Source organism: Dromaius novaehollandiae, chromosome 18, assembly GCF_036370855.1.
Source record: "Dromaius novaehollandiae isolate bDroNov1 chromosome 18, bDroNov1.hap1, whole genome shotgun sequence".
Classification (NCBI taxonomy): Eukaryota; Metazoa; Chordata; class Aves; order Casuariiformes; family Dromaiidae; genus Dromaius; species Dromaius novaehollandiae.
In genome coordinates this window covers 13,136,374-13,150,494 of record NC_088115.1, presented here as the reverse complement: position 1 = coordinate 13,150,494, position 14,121 = coordinate 13,136,374, and the positions used below count along the sequence as shown (strand labels likewise).

Genomic DNA, 14,121 nt, shown 5'->3' with positions numbered 1-14,121 from the left:
TCAAGCTGATGGATGGAAAATAATCCGACTCAGCTTTTCATCCGAATTCATGTATTAGAATTTCGGTGTTTGCTTGACTTCTTTTTGTTAAAATCTCAGAAAAGAAGACAGTGTCCTAAATATTTGTAAAAAATGGGGGGAAATCGTACATTTATGCTGAGAAATTTGCAGAAAGATCAAACTGCTGATGTATTGCTGATTTTTTTCAGCCTTTTTTTTCTTTTTCTCTTACAGTGTGGCAAAGGTGCTGAGAACTTCGATAAATTCTTCACGCGAGGACAGCCAGTGTTAACCCCTCCGGATCAGCTGGTCATCGCTAACATAGACCAAACGGATTTCGAAGGATTCTCTTATGTCAACCCCCAGTTTGTACACCCCCTTTTACAAAATGTAGCATGAAACAGCAACATAGGAACAAATTGCACAATGGGGAACGGTCCTTAACCCTAGAATTTTTAGGCCTTTGCCTTGTTGATTCCGTTTGGGCCTGAAAATTGTGGGGTTAGGAAGCCTAAGATGGGGGAAAGGCCACTAATTCAGGATTTCGGCTTTGCAACTGAGATGTTGTGTTAACGGGAGATAAAGTAGTATACAGTGCCCAGTTATTCTGCTAGAAGTCACCACTGACTCGTCTAAAGTTTACCCTTTTTTGGTACGTTATGTATTTTTGTAACTTCCACTATCCTTTTACTCCCTTTTCCACTCTACTATGTTAGAAATAATATAACATTGATCTAAAAAAAAAACCCCACCACCTTGAATATTTAGTCCTTAAACACGGATGCCGTGAGATAGGAGCGCGGGGCCCGGAGGGAGCGCTGCTCCTCCCGGTCTTCCCGGGGACTTCGAGAGAGCAAGAGCACAAGCGACCGCAGCGGAGGCGTCACTGGTGAGGAGAGGGCATTGCGAAAAAGCGCTGGAAGTAGCTGCTTAAAAATACGACAGGAACAAGCCCGTGGGTGGAGGTGGCGGTGAGGGGGAAAAAAATCAAGGTAGCCCCTGAGGCAACACCTAATCCTGTAAGCAACACCAAATTTAAACTAACTTCAGCAGTGGCCAGATCACTAGGATCTTTGCTAAGTAGCACATGATAAACTCAAGGGTGAAATTTTGTCTTTAATAATAATAATAGTAATAATTATAATAATATTTTTGTGAATTTTAATCTCCATGAGATTATTCTGTGATCCAGGGTGCCATTGTTTGTTCAGTTAATTTAATTTACACCACTCCTCAAGTTTACTGTTAACCAGTTCTACTAATACCAATATTTTACTATGAAATTTGTTAACCTGGAATGTAAAACAAAACTGTAAACTCTTAAATCTTATTTACATGGTTTTATTTATAGGCTGCAAATATAGGGCAGCAAACAAAAGAAGGCATTATATATAGCAAATTAACAAAAAATGCAGCCCCAAGTGACTTCCTGATTTCTCCAGAATAACTCATGAAAATCAGGTGAGAATTAGTCCTAAAATAATCAATTTTAATTTAGAACACTTGGGGCTGTTGAATAATGAAGCCTGAAAGAAGAAGCACCTAACAGTTGTTTTACTGATAGAAGGGAATTTAATACATTTTACATATGCTTCATGCAATGAATTTTGCATGTTTAGTAATAACTCTTAATAATAAGGGTTAATAATAAGCAGATCTATATTATTGACATAATCGTATCAAGCATAAAGAGTATTATAAAAATTTTATAAAACAAATTGTGCTTTATTTGTGAAAGTTCTTGTTCTGAATGATATTATTATTTAGTTTAGCTAAATGTTTTATTGCTATTGTTTTGGTTTTTATTTTAGTTTTTGGATATTGTTAATGGCTTATGGTATAATCTGGTTTTTTTAACTGTAGATCTACTTTTAAACAATAATTGCTACCTGCAGGTTTTATACAAGTTTCAATTAGGCTATCATTTCACATCTGCTTATTGCTTACAGAGAAGGAAATAGACTTTATTTGCAATGACGAACCCTGTAATCAACGCAGTCTTCTCCTCTCCTATCACTTTTAAAAAGTTTGATACTTCCTCTTACAACTTACCAGAAGATACTAATTCAAATACCAGTAAATATTTTTGTGCATATTTTGGTTTTGTTACAGCATGTAAAATAGTAGTCAGTGCATTTTCCTTTTCTTTCCCTTCTGCCTTGTTAATGTTAGCGGCCACGGGCACTTCTTGTCTGTCCAATGTGCATGGCAATGCCAGAAGCATGACGTCTCTGTTGCTGCATGCAGACTGATTGCAGTCTTTCCAGCATGTAAACATATTCCAAGTAAGATATTTGCCATAAAAGACTTAAATTTGTACTAGAATCTGTAACCAGGGGGGAGGGGCTACTTTCTAAACACCTTTTGTTATAATAAAACATCGAACCTGTGCCAAAGATTCTGTTAGGAAGGTCCCATCCTGCGAAGTCGCGGTCACGCGAGCGGTGCTGGCTCACGGGAGCGACCGCCGTGGCCGCGGGGGGACTGCCTTTGGGTGCTCACGGCGGCCGTGCAGCGCTTTCGCACCTGCAGCGCCCTCAGAAGCCATATTTTTGGTGCATAGGACCTGTGATTTGCAACACTCCAGAGGTTTGACTTTCACCCAGCGATAGTCCTGTTGCAGCCACGGCTCTGCGTCAGGAGCATCTCCGTGGGTCAGAGTGATCCGATTTTAGTGCAGGTTCGTAGGAATAAAACAGACCGTTCTAGGGCATGAGAAAAACACAATTGCTTATAAGGCGTGTTTACCAACAAGCAAGTACTCATATTGTTGCCTAAATAAACAACTCAAAATTTTTTAAAAAATTTTAGGGGTAAAATTTTTAAAAAGTCTGTGTCAAATATCAGCCAAGTCTGGGAGTTACTTTTCTTGTTTGTATATTATATACCTTTAAAGTTGTGGGTATTCACCATAAAGCATGTGGACGTGTACAGCATTTCATGACTTTTTACCTTTTTCTAAATATTACTAGCCTGCCATAGTTTAGGAATATCAGGGTATCATACTATAGGATATAATAGATTCTACAGATTACTTAGGCTCAGATTTTTAATAAATAAGGGGCTCTCAAGTTAGTAAGTAAATCTTAAAGGCATTATATGTGTTTTAAGAATGTGAAGTGGAGACTTTTGAAAAGGAAAATGCAGGGAGAAACAGCAGAGCACGAGTTTCAGAAGTAAGTCTGGGGTAGAGCTAAACCAATCCTGAAGGAAGCAGGAGAGAAAGCGGGCAGGTGGCACGAGCCCTTCTGGTTCTGATGATGAGATAGGAATTGTAAAGCAAAGTCCAGTTCTAGGTGGTTGGTGTTGACGCACCTGGAACAGGCTGTACTGTTCATACTGGCGCGTAACGTTAAAGAGCTGGTCTGACGTCTGAACAGAGCTGCTCGTTCTGTGGCTACTTCTCACAATTAGCTCTTCGGCACTTGTGTTTGTTCTGCGGGTTTTCTAAGGTCGAGGCAGGAATCGCTCTTTAATATTGTTACCTCAAATTCCTGTGCTTGGGACATCTCATGTCTTCTTCTGTAGGTGTGTGTAAGGCTTACTAAAAGGTACTGTGAACTCATTGATCCTGCAAGAACAAGACAAGATTGCATAAAGCAGGTCAAATGGGAGTGAATATTTGCGTTACTCTTTGCCTAACGCACTAGCTTGCATGTGACCGCTGCCACTTGGACCAGCCCTTTAAAGAGAATTCAGAAGTGCACTGGTGGTTTGTTTATCGCGCAGAAATGTATAGTAGCAAGTAAATCCTTAAGTATCCAGCAAGCATGTTCGTAATTTTGTAATACAGAAGTTACCTATATAAGATTTTTCACAGATCTGGCTTTCTAGAGAACATTTCTTAACAGAGAAGGAGGCATTGGAACTGCTTTTCTTTCAGTTATGTTCAATAGCAACAGTAATCCTAACACCCACAGTTTTACAAAGATTGCTAAAAGTAAAATTGAAAATTATTTTGCACTGAAGCTGGGATGAAAGTTTAGGGAACTGTGTTGTACCATCCCACATACGCTCAAGTCTGAAGTGCTTTTGGCTCATGAGTGCACTCCCTTCCCTTCCAAAGCAGAACCAAGCACCTGGCACCTCTGCAGCTATCGGGATGCAGAGATGATGCTCAAAAATTTTAGGTGTCAGTGCATTTGTACTAACTGACTTGGGGGGAAACAAACACTCAAGAGGACTTAAACAGTTTGCTAAAAGTTTAGATTTAGGATTTGAATTGTTTAGAAAAAGTTTTGTATTCATATAGCTAACCTAAGATCTTGTGGAATTAAACAGTGTTCTGGTTTCCCTCAAATTTTAAAAACAACCCCCCCAAACCCTTCTCAATACTGCTTTTCTTTTAAGCTACTTGCTGTGTTGTTTTTAAGATACAAGTGATGTGTCATTTCATGATTTGTTAGAAACTCCTCTCACTTTGTAGAGAGAAAGCTCTTCTGTTTCCCAGGCTGAAATAAAAGGACAGCTGCGTTACAAAGTGAGCTGTGCAATCCATAATTTCTTTCCTTTCTTTTAATGGAGTGGGTCTGTTTCCTGCAAAGGACACATATAAGGACAGTTAAAAGGACACTTACAACTTCCCCACCGTTTTCATGGATTAAATGAGACTTAACTGGTTCCTAGGCACAATGATTCATTATCAGGGCACAATTTTGGGAGCGTTTATCCCCGCTCGGGTCGCCACAGCGGGCCGTGGGAGCTGGGAAGCGAGCAGGGGTTACAGTGCAGCCCGTTACCTGCTGCCTAGTCTCGTTGCTCTAAACGAGGATTGCACGTGCATGAGGAGCAGAGAGTACATTCCTATAACAAAATACTCCAACTTAACCCAATTTGGAGGAGAAATGCAATTTTGCTTTCTGGTCCTTCATACTTTACTGAAGTATAATTGAATTTTCTTTTGCAATCTCAAAGTTGTTCTGGAAATCAGCTGTTAGTTTAAAAGAAACTCATCGTGTATAAAAGTTGCCTTTGCAATCTGTCCTGTCTTTCAGGGTGAATTCAACTGCATAACGCTGAGCTCTTGTAAAATTAACAAGGGCAAGCAAGAGAGGAACTTGTTTTCTCGCAGCAAAAATAGCGTGTCCAAGGTGCAGGATTGAACTACACCGCTTGCAATATGTATTTTCTCATTCAGTGCATCCAGGTGTAATCCCAGTTAAATGTAGGAGATGCACACAGTGAGCAGAGGAAGAAGATCCTCCTTATTAAACAAAATCATTGGAAAAACGAATAGTAAGTCTTTGATATTAGTAGAAGGAATACTTACAGTGTTGCGTTTACAGTAGGCTTTCTGAGCTGCCACAGAACTCCTGGAAACATTTAATGTGATTTTGAGTTCTTTTAGTCATTAGCATAAATTATTGTCCGTAGGTTTTGTTTCTTTATAAGTCTGAGTGTCAGCTGTAGGAAATGTGTTATCTGTGTGCTGTTCCATAGGCAGACACTGAGCTACAAAGTAGTAAAAGAAGTATAAAAGCTAAAGCACTTTTTTCCTCAGCGCCATACTCTTAGATGTGATCTGAAATAGTTAAATGAAGGGTTAAATAAGAACTGACTCCATAAACATGTATGATTTCATACCAACCAATAACTGTGCCAGTAATGATCGGTAATTAAATAGCCTTATAATGAATAATAAGCATGCACTAAAGCCCTCCTGTGCATAGGAAAACCCTGCGAGAGAGGGAGGGTTGCTCCAGCGCTCGGAGCACAGGCCTGGGAGCGGACAGTGCGGGCTCGGATCCCAGACTTGCCACTGACGCCCTCAGTGGCCCTGGGCAAGTTACTTAATCTCTCTGCCTCAGTTACCTCATCTGTAAAATGGGGATAATAATACTTACTTACCTACTTACCTCACAAGGAGGTGTGAGGACTTCTTAGTTAATGTTTCTAATGCACTTTTAACCTGAAAAGTGTTGTGTAAGTATTATTATAATTTTTAATATTAAATCAGCTTATTCAACTCACATGGTGTTACTGGATATACCATGGTATTTCTACTTTTTTATATAACTTTAGTAATTCTACTGAAACCATTTAAACCATTCTTACAGAATCTGGAGTACAGCTTAGCTTTTGATAACTGGAGCCAGGTCGCAGTGTGAAGTGGTGCTTGCTGATTGTGTAGAGGTCAGATGCTCTTACCTCTTTTCCAATTACTGAGATTTCTATGTGCAATTAAGGAACTCCATGTAAATGGAAGTCTTAGCAGAATTGATTCTTGTAGGGTGTGATTCCCTATAGCTAAACAAAGTCAATACAGCTGTTTTTTAGTAATGTTTATACTGACTTCTTTTAAAGGACAAGTGATATTCTTTATGCAGCTGGTCCATCCATGACAATTTTATTCAGTGGATAGTTTTCTCTTATTCCTGTGTCATTTATCTTCATCTTTTCTTTTGCTTATGTGTGACACCGTAATTCAAGTGTAACAGAAAATCACCATAGAAGCTATGTTTTTTTCTTCTGTTGATGTTGGTTGACCAAAAAAATCAACAGACTATTAATAATTTTAAACAGTGAAGTGCAGGAAGAGTAATAATAATAAAAACCGAGAATTGGCCCTAACCTGCTTCCATTGCAGTTACAGTACTGGATCGCCAGCTGGTTTTAACAGGGAAGCCTCGCTGACTTGCTGGTAGTAAGTCGAGCTGTCAGAGAGCAGCACCGTGCTGCAGCTACCAAACATGGGCCCTTCTGCTGCTGGCTGCGGTCCGCATCCGCGCAGGCTGGGGATGGGAGCCGTCTGCAGACCCTGTTTCCAATGGAAGCAGATCTGGCCAAGCATCTGTTCCTTCCTGCAGGATATATTGGAAAATCTGCAGCGAATGTTACGTTCTTTTTATAGTCATACATAGGTGAAAGAAACATTTTAATAAAAAGTAAAATTAGGGTTGATCTTTATCAACCTCTTCCTAAGAACTGGTTGAATCAGTGCACCAGTTACTCAGAGGCAATATTACTTACTTCAGTTAGGTGATGGCTCAGTCCTTCCAGAGGCGGGAGCGCTCTGGTCTTGGCCTTTGAAGGAATTCAGTGGAACCGCTGAACGCTTCGGGCTCGTATGTGCTTGACTGCTTCACTGAACCAAGCCTGGGGGTGCCGGCGTCTGGCAGCACTAAGCCTATAAGCCCCAGTGCAGCAAAATACTAAGTATGTGCCTGAGTCCATTCCCGTTTAGCAAAGCATGTAAGTTTGTCTTACCTTTAAGCAGCACCACCTCAAATCCCACAGAGGTCAAGGGAACTTGCTGACTTGGGGCAGAAACACACACTCTTGCCATGATGGTACAGACTGAATCTGTGGATTATTCCCCACAAAGCATTTCATTTAGTCTTTCAAGTACTATTAATGCAAGAAAAATAATTTTAACAAAATGAAGTACTCTGTTGCCTCTCTTAAAAAGTTTTAGTGCAATTCCCAAAATGTGATTTTGCAAGATAATACAGAATACACCTGAAACATTTAAAATTGTTGTATGTTATGTTAGTTTTATCTTTTCTCAAACAAGGAGTAATACCACCTTGAACTCGTTCATACTTTTGAATATGATTTTAAGACTTCAGTTTTGTATTTATGAAGAGGAGAACATTATTTTCTTATCATTTATCTGCAAGATGCTACCAGAAAATGTGGAAAGGCCATTCACTTTTCAAAAAACCATTGGAAATACAGCGGGCAAGACTGATGTATAAATTACTGCATTGGTTTTTTTCTTAATTCTCAATATCTTCAATCTCTGTTTGCATGAAATGCTTTTGTTAAATATTAATTGTAGTTTCCAAGCAAGTGTGTATGAATAAAAACACTGATCATTACTTTGTGGGAGTTTGGTGTGGCTTTAGGAAACGTCATGTCAAAACGCACCCGCAGAGGCAGCGACGGGGCGGCACTTCCCCGGCTTTGAGGCTCCTGAGGTTGCCGCAGAGATGGCCCAAGCCCAGACCTCGCTTCTCCCCGATTTCAAGTGGTTGCACATGGAGTTTTAACCTGGGTCTTTTTTAATTCCTGTTGATAAAGTGTGAGAAAAAGATGCTTAATGGGGGAAAAGATTTGTATGTAAGATCAATCTGCAAACCTATGGCAAGCTATGTAATTATACAAAGAAGATTAGGTGTGGAATCATTCCTGGAAGACATTCCCTGTGCATTCCTTTAAAGAAAGGTTTTGATGAGTGCCAAACTCAGCCCCGGCTGCTGCAAAGGGCCGAGGGCAGCCTCCCTTCCCCGAAACCCCGCCACACTGGGGAGGCTGAGGAAATCCAGACACCTGCAAAACTTGGAGGGAAAGTTTCAGAAACATCAGGCAGGCCCAGTTTTCACACTAGAGGAGCGGTTTCAGTCAAACAGCGTTTTCTTTCATTGCAAGCTCGGCTGCTTGCGGTTTCCGACAGGGAAGCTTATATTCCGATTTGGCATTCTGCCTTCCGCCACTTCTGCTGGGGAAGAGGCTTTGTTTTCTGATAAATATGGATGGTCAGGGGCCTGGTTTTGCTCTGAAACACCTCTTTTATCACTCCTAGATGAGGACAGTGCCTCCCCTAGCCCGGGCTCCCCTGCTCCTCGTTTCGCCTGCTGTAGATCTGTTTGCAAAACCCCGAAAGCGATGTACAAATATTGTGACATCTGGACAGACACATTCTGCTGCTCTCCAAAATGCATTGAATCTCATGCTAATTCATTACTTGGGTTGTTTTAATTTGCAGAAAAATCTGGCTAAATTTGCCCAAAGGACTGGCTGAAATTCGTAACTGTTTATTCGAGGAGGCAGCATTTTCAGGCCGCCGGGGAAGGCGGGTGTGCGAGCAGCAGGCCTGGGCAACCGCGCGGGGCCGAGGCCGCTTCGGCGTTGAGGCCGAGCGCTTCGGCCTGCCCGAGGCGGGATGGGCTTCCTAATCTTGAAAACAAGATTTCAGAGTCCAAGCCTCTAAGCGCCGGTCCCGCCGCGGCCAGGCGTTCCTCCTGCCTCCCGCACGAAGCGTGCCCGCCGCTCCCGCTCTCGAGGGAGCTGGGTGTTCGGCTTAGAAAGCTCAGGGTATTTTTACAGAACTGGTACCTGAGCAGCAAACACAATCACCTCCTCCGAGAACACCCAGGGTACACGAAACGATGGTTGCGTTAATTACCGGCAGGTAATTACAGCCCCCAGGCGCCCGGGTGCAGGCAGCCCTGGCTGCGGCTCGCTTGGCCGGATGAGCCTGCGGAAAGCCGACCCCGCGCACGGCAAAGCGCAGGCAAATCGGCGAGGGGGAGAGCAGGAAGCCTTCGACCAGGAATGTCTTCCCAGACGGTGTCATGAACCTGTCGCCTTCCCAAAGCGCGACAAAACCCAGAGAAACGGGGGAGCCAACGGGGCGAACAGCCCGCTCTGAGTCCAGGCCCACCGCAGCTACCTGCAAGGGTGGGGTTGTTGCTTTTTTTTCTGCTTTTCCCAAAGGAGGAAGGTAAAATACGGCAGCTCTCATTGGGAAGTGAGTCAACGCCATCTCCGTCTCAAGGGATCTGCCGCGTTCGCTGCAGGGATGACGGTGTCAGGCACCAGCTGCCGCTTCCAGCGTTCATTCCCGGTCCCTGACTCAGCTCCCGACGGGCCACCTAAAGGAGATGTTGTCGCACAGGCTGATGAAGGGGGAAAAAAAACCCAAACCAATTTCAAGTGCAATACCTGAGTGAGGAAAAAAAAAAAAAACGGGATGGAAGTTGCTCAGAAGTGTTTTAAACCCTATTCTCACCTGACGCGGCCGCAGACATCAGCCAGCTCCGTCCCTGCCGCCTGGGCTGCACAGCCTGTGAGTCACTCGCCTGCCACGAGTCCCACCTCCCTCTGCGGGATCAGACCCCCTCTCACAGCACAAAAGCTCAGCCCGGAGCAAAAAAATTCAGCTGCTCTGAAGAGAAAATGGAGGTACGGCTGTTTGCTGTGCTGGTGGTGGGCTTTTTAGTGTCGTTTGAAGTGTTTGACAGGTGTGGCTGTACCTTACAACACCCGCAACGGAGGGCCTGTCTCTGCCGCTTGACGTGAAGGACAGACGGGCGGTGTTAACCAGCAAGTCTTTGGTTTACTGCAAACTTCCCATTAAGACTATTTTTGAAAGGAGGTGGGTCTTCGCAGGCTGTGCACACCAGCTGATGCTTCCCGCATCAGGTTGAACAGAAAAAACGGAGTCTGCTAAAAAAAATCATAGCAAACTGCCAGGAATCCAGACTGAGATGGAGAGGGAGACGCAGAGGCGAGGTGGCTCGGGGGTGCCGGGGGTTGCCGGCCCAGCCCCGGCCCCCGCGCTCCCCGCCAAGGAGGCCGCGATCGAGCTGCTCCGGCGGCGCTGGGAAACAGGAGGGCTTTCCGGTGCTCGCCATTTCTGCGCGATCGACGGTTTTGTCCTCACCCACGTTACGGTTTTCCACCCCGGCCTCGCTCTCTTGTGTGTGTTATAAAACACACCCCACATAAAACACTCTTCAAGCTATATTCAGATTCATTAAAGCTTCAGCGTTTTCAGTGACACCTCCAGAAACAGTCTTTTACCAGGACTGATTCGTTCCTCATACGAGTGCAGCCGTGTCTGAGACACTGATTAGGTGAAATTTCAGGAAAAATCCATCAGAAATGTTTATAAAAGCAACAGGCAACGAGTGCAAGGGCAGAAGGAAGGAAAGGGCTCAGGCCGCCGATGAGCACATCCAGAGGCTCCTTGGATCTGTTCCTAGGCCTTTTGAGATAAGTCATTGAGCGTTTTTGTGCCTCATTGAACCTAACATCATTAAAAGATTGGTAATGAATTTCAGTGCTGTATAAATCACATGGAAAACTATTACCCTTAACACAAGTGTTATGAAGCTTTAATAATTAATGTCATCTAAACTGCTGTCCAAAACATGACCTTTTAAATCTGATTGCTGTGGCCAGAGTCATTTTTCATGCTGCAAGCAGCCCGTTTCTCGGCAGCACACGCAGACCGAAGCGGTGCTCAGCGCTGGAGGGTGCCGAGGGGAGCCCGCGCTCACCGGCTCGTCCTGCCCTTAGCCCCCGCAGAAGGCGAGGAAACCAAACCCCGGTTCCCAGCCCTCCCCGTTGAGTTCGTTTCAGCATTAAGAGAAAACGGTAACAGTGAGAGCAACCTGAATGCCAGGTTTTTTTCGTGGCGGGGTCCTGCCCACCCGCACGGCATGGCAGTGGGTCCCGGGCGCTTAATCCCCTCTCAGAGCTCCCCGCTGTCCCGCGTGGGGCTGCACGGGCCGCGTGGGCTGGCGCCGGCAGCGGGGCACAAGCTTTCACCAGCTGAAAGAAGCAATTCACGGAGCTGCCAGGGCGCAAATCCTTAATTGGCGCTTCCTCGGCTTTCATTAGCTCAATTTAGAACCCATATGATGGCAGAGTGTGTTTTATTTTAAATAAAGTATATAACTTCCGTTCACACGTGCGCTTTTGTTATTCCGTGAGTCAGAGCCTTCCGGTGAGGCCGTCTCTGAAAGGCTCTGCGCTTTTTTTTGAAGCTTTCACACAGCATGTGGGTGCAGAGATAAAAATAACGTTGCACCTCTCCTTGCACTTCCTCCTGAGCCGCTGCCAGGGGCTGAGCAGAGGCTCGAGGCAGTGATGTGCAAAGAGAAAGAGCAGGCTGGGCTTCGCTTCAGGATCCAGCAGCTCGGGGAAGTTAATCCCTTGGTGGCCCCGAAGAGCCCCTCAGGCAGCGTGTCCCCGCCGCGCGACGGCTGCGGCTTGCCGCCTCCGGCTCCGGCTGCTCCCCAAACCTTACCTCTGCCATGCTGCCTGCAAAATGTCAAAAAATAGCTAGTGCCGAGGCAGCTGGCATGGAGCATCAGTCACCTCCTACACGAGCTGCAGGAGCTTCGTCGTTGCTTTGCCAGTTCATTGCATCTACCTGCAAGCGCTATACTAGGATATTTTCTGCTGGTACAGACTTCTCCTTCCTAAGACCCTCTGAGTAATCGAGCAGGGAGCAAACGAGCGGGAGCAGGGGGGAGACAGACCTGTGGTCGCCTATAAATGCTGTGCCCATCAGTATGTTGGTCAGGTCGGCAGGATCAGGCACGTTCACCGTGTAACGGCCTAAGTGCCTTCAAGGTTACCTCTGCCGGCAAAGAAAAGCAGACCGGGAAAAGGGTTCCCCCAGGATGTCACCTGCATGAATCAAACCCTTGTGAGGAGGAGGAGGAGGGCCCTCCGAGGCACCCGTGTTACCACGCCTGGGTAATCTGCAATGCAGTCAGAACCGGCTAGCAGAAACAAGAGCTTTGCGTCCATTTAAATCCCCCGTCTTCCTGCCCTCGTGTCTTCTGCTACAGAGCACTGCAGGGGCTGCTGAACGCACAGCACGCAGCCAGCCGCTGCCCGCTCCGCACCCTCGTTTCAGCAGCCGTCCCACAGCCCCAGGTGCCCTCTTTTATTTGGGAAAGGCCTTTGGTTTTCGGCTCGGGTGCGCGGGCAACGCTGCAGCATGGCACAGAGCGGCCGAACGCACCCGCCGCAGCCCCCCGGCCGTAAGGGACGCTCACGGACGATCCCTGCTGCAGAGAGGTTCATCATGGCAGCTCTTTGAGGTATTTTGGCAGCCCTCAGGTACCTACCTCTTCCCTACTGCAGAAAGTGTCTTTATCCATTGCATTAAATAAAAGGTTCAACACCCATTTTTTTTATTTCTGCTGAGAGATGTTCGTTTTTTCTTACACAGGTTAAAACCCCTCCTGGGGTTTTAAAACCCCTCCCACTAACGCACCCCGCTACGGGACACGGCAGCGCGCGGTGCCTCACTGCTCCGCTGCTGCCGTTAGCAGCCCGGCCAGAGCCGCTATGAAGAATTGCTGTTAGTCTGGGCCATTATCAAAGCTTAAATCCCCGCTCACTGTTCTGCCTCTGGGCCCACGGCAAAGGACACCAGCTCCGACGTCTGTGAAATTTCACACTTTCAGGCTGGTTTCAATGCGGTACGAAGCGCTGCTCCACGGGTGCGAGGGTTGGCAGAGGTGCTCCTGCCGAGGCAAACTTAACCCTGCAGAGATATTCACAGCTGCTTGATGCTACGCAAGCTGCAAAATCCCCCCCGGCTCCATCAGCCCCGCGTGTGGCTGCAGGGGAAGAGCCTCACCTGCCCGGGGGGAGCGCGGCAGGGAGGGGGCAGTGAAAGCAGGAGCGTCACGAGCGTGGAGGTCAGCGAGACGGCCCTGGAAACGCTGAGATGGCACCAGGCGGTGATAAAGCAAACACACAGCTGATGCAGGGACTGGCAAAGCACTGCCCAAAATTCGGGAGGGCAGCAGGGATGCAGAGGAGATGCAGGGTGCCAGCCACTGCCGGGGCCTGCTGCTCTGACCCCCTGCCTGGGGGAAAGGGCTCCCGTCGATTCTGTCCTCACTGTTTTTGTAACTGGCAGGGAGGCTGCTGTGACGGGGAAGGAAAGAAGACAGGAAAACTCGGCCGCGCTCCTGCGGGCTGGGGCTTGCCGAGCTCTCGGGAGACATCACAGGGAGGCTCCAGGGCCGACATCTGGAGCTCAGCACCACGACGTTGGGAAGAGTCCGTGCCGGCACGCTCCCGGCGAGGCGCTCGGCTCGCTCGGGGCGCGTTCACGAACGACTCCTCGCGTGGCCGTGGAGCTCCGCCAGCATCGGCAGCGCAGGGCGCGTGAGCAGCGTCGCACGGCCCGACCGGCCCGGCTCGGAGCCCTGCCCGCGCCCTCTGCCCCCGGGCCTGCGGGGAGCGGAGCGGAGACGCTGCCGGCGCCAGCGCGAAGGCGCTTTGCAATGGCGGAAGCTGCTGCACGAGACGAGCGGCAGTGTAAAATCCACCCTGGCGTTTTCTTTTAGCTTAAACACATTTGCGCGGAAAATAAAAACGGAGAGAGAAGGAGCGAAGCCCAAAATGTGTATTTCTAATTGATTATATGCATGGCTGCTGGGGGCCTCTTACACTGTAATGGTTAATTATGTCACTGTCTGTACACACCACAGCACTTCTTCATGGTGGAGTCAAATAATCCTGCGCAGTATGTAGGCAGCTAGTACGGCAGATTGCCGTTCTGGAGACAAATGAAGATCTGGTCTGGTTTTCTTTTTTTTTTTTTAGTAATACAGAGATAATAAAAATGATGAACTTCAGCCA

At 46.6% G+C, this 14,121-nt stretch overlaps 1 protein-coding gene across 1 annotated transcript in view; it reads left to right on the top strand.

Moving 5' to 3' along the window:
- The window catches only part of PRKCA (protein kinase C alpha), a 162,566-nt gene extending 154,746 nt beyond the window's left edge, over nucleotides 1–7,820 (top strand). Inside the window, exon 17 of the mRNA XM_064522756.1 lies at nucleotides 235–7,820. Coding sequence (XP_064378826.1) covers nucleotides 235–399 — 165 coding nt within the window. The 3' untranslated portion in view covers nucleotides 400–7,820. The remainder of the gene's footprint in view (nucleotides 1–234) is intronic.
- The last annotated feature ends 6,301 nt before the right edge of the window (nucleotides 7,821–14,121 follow it).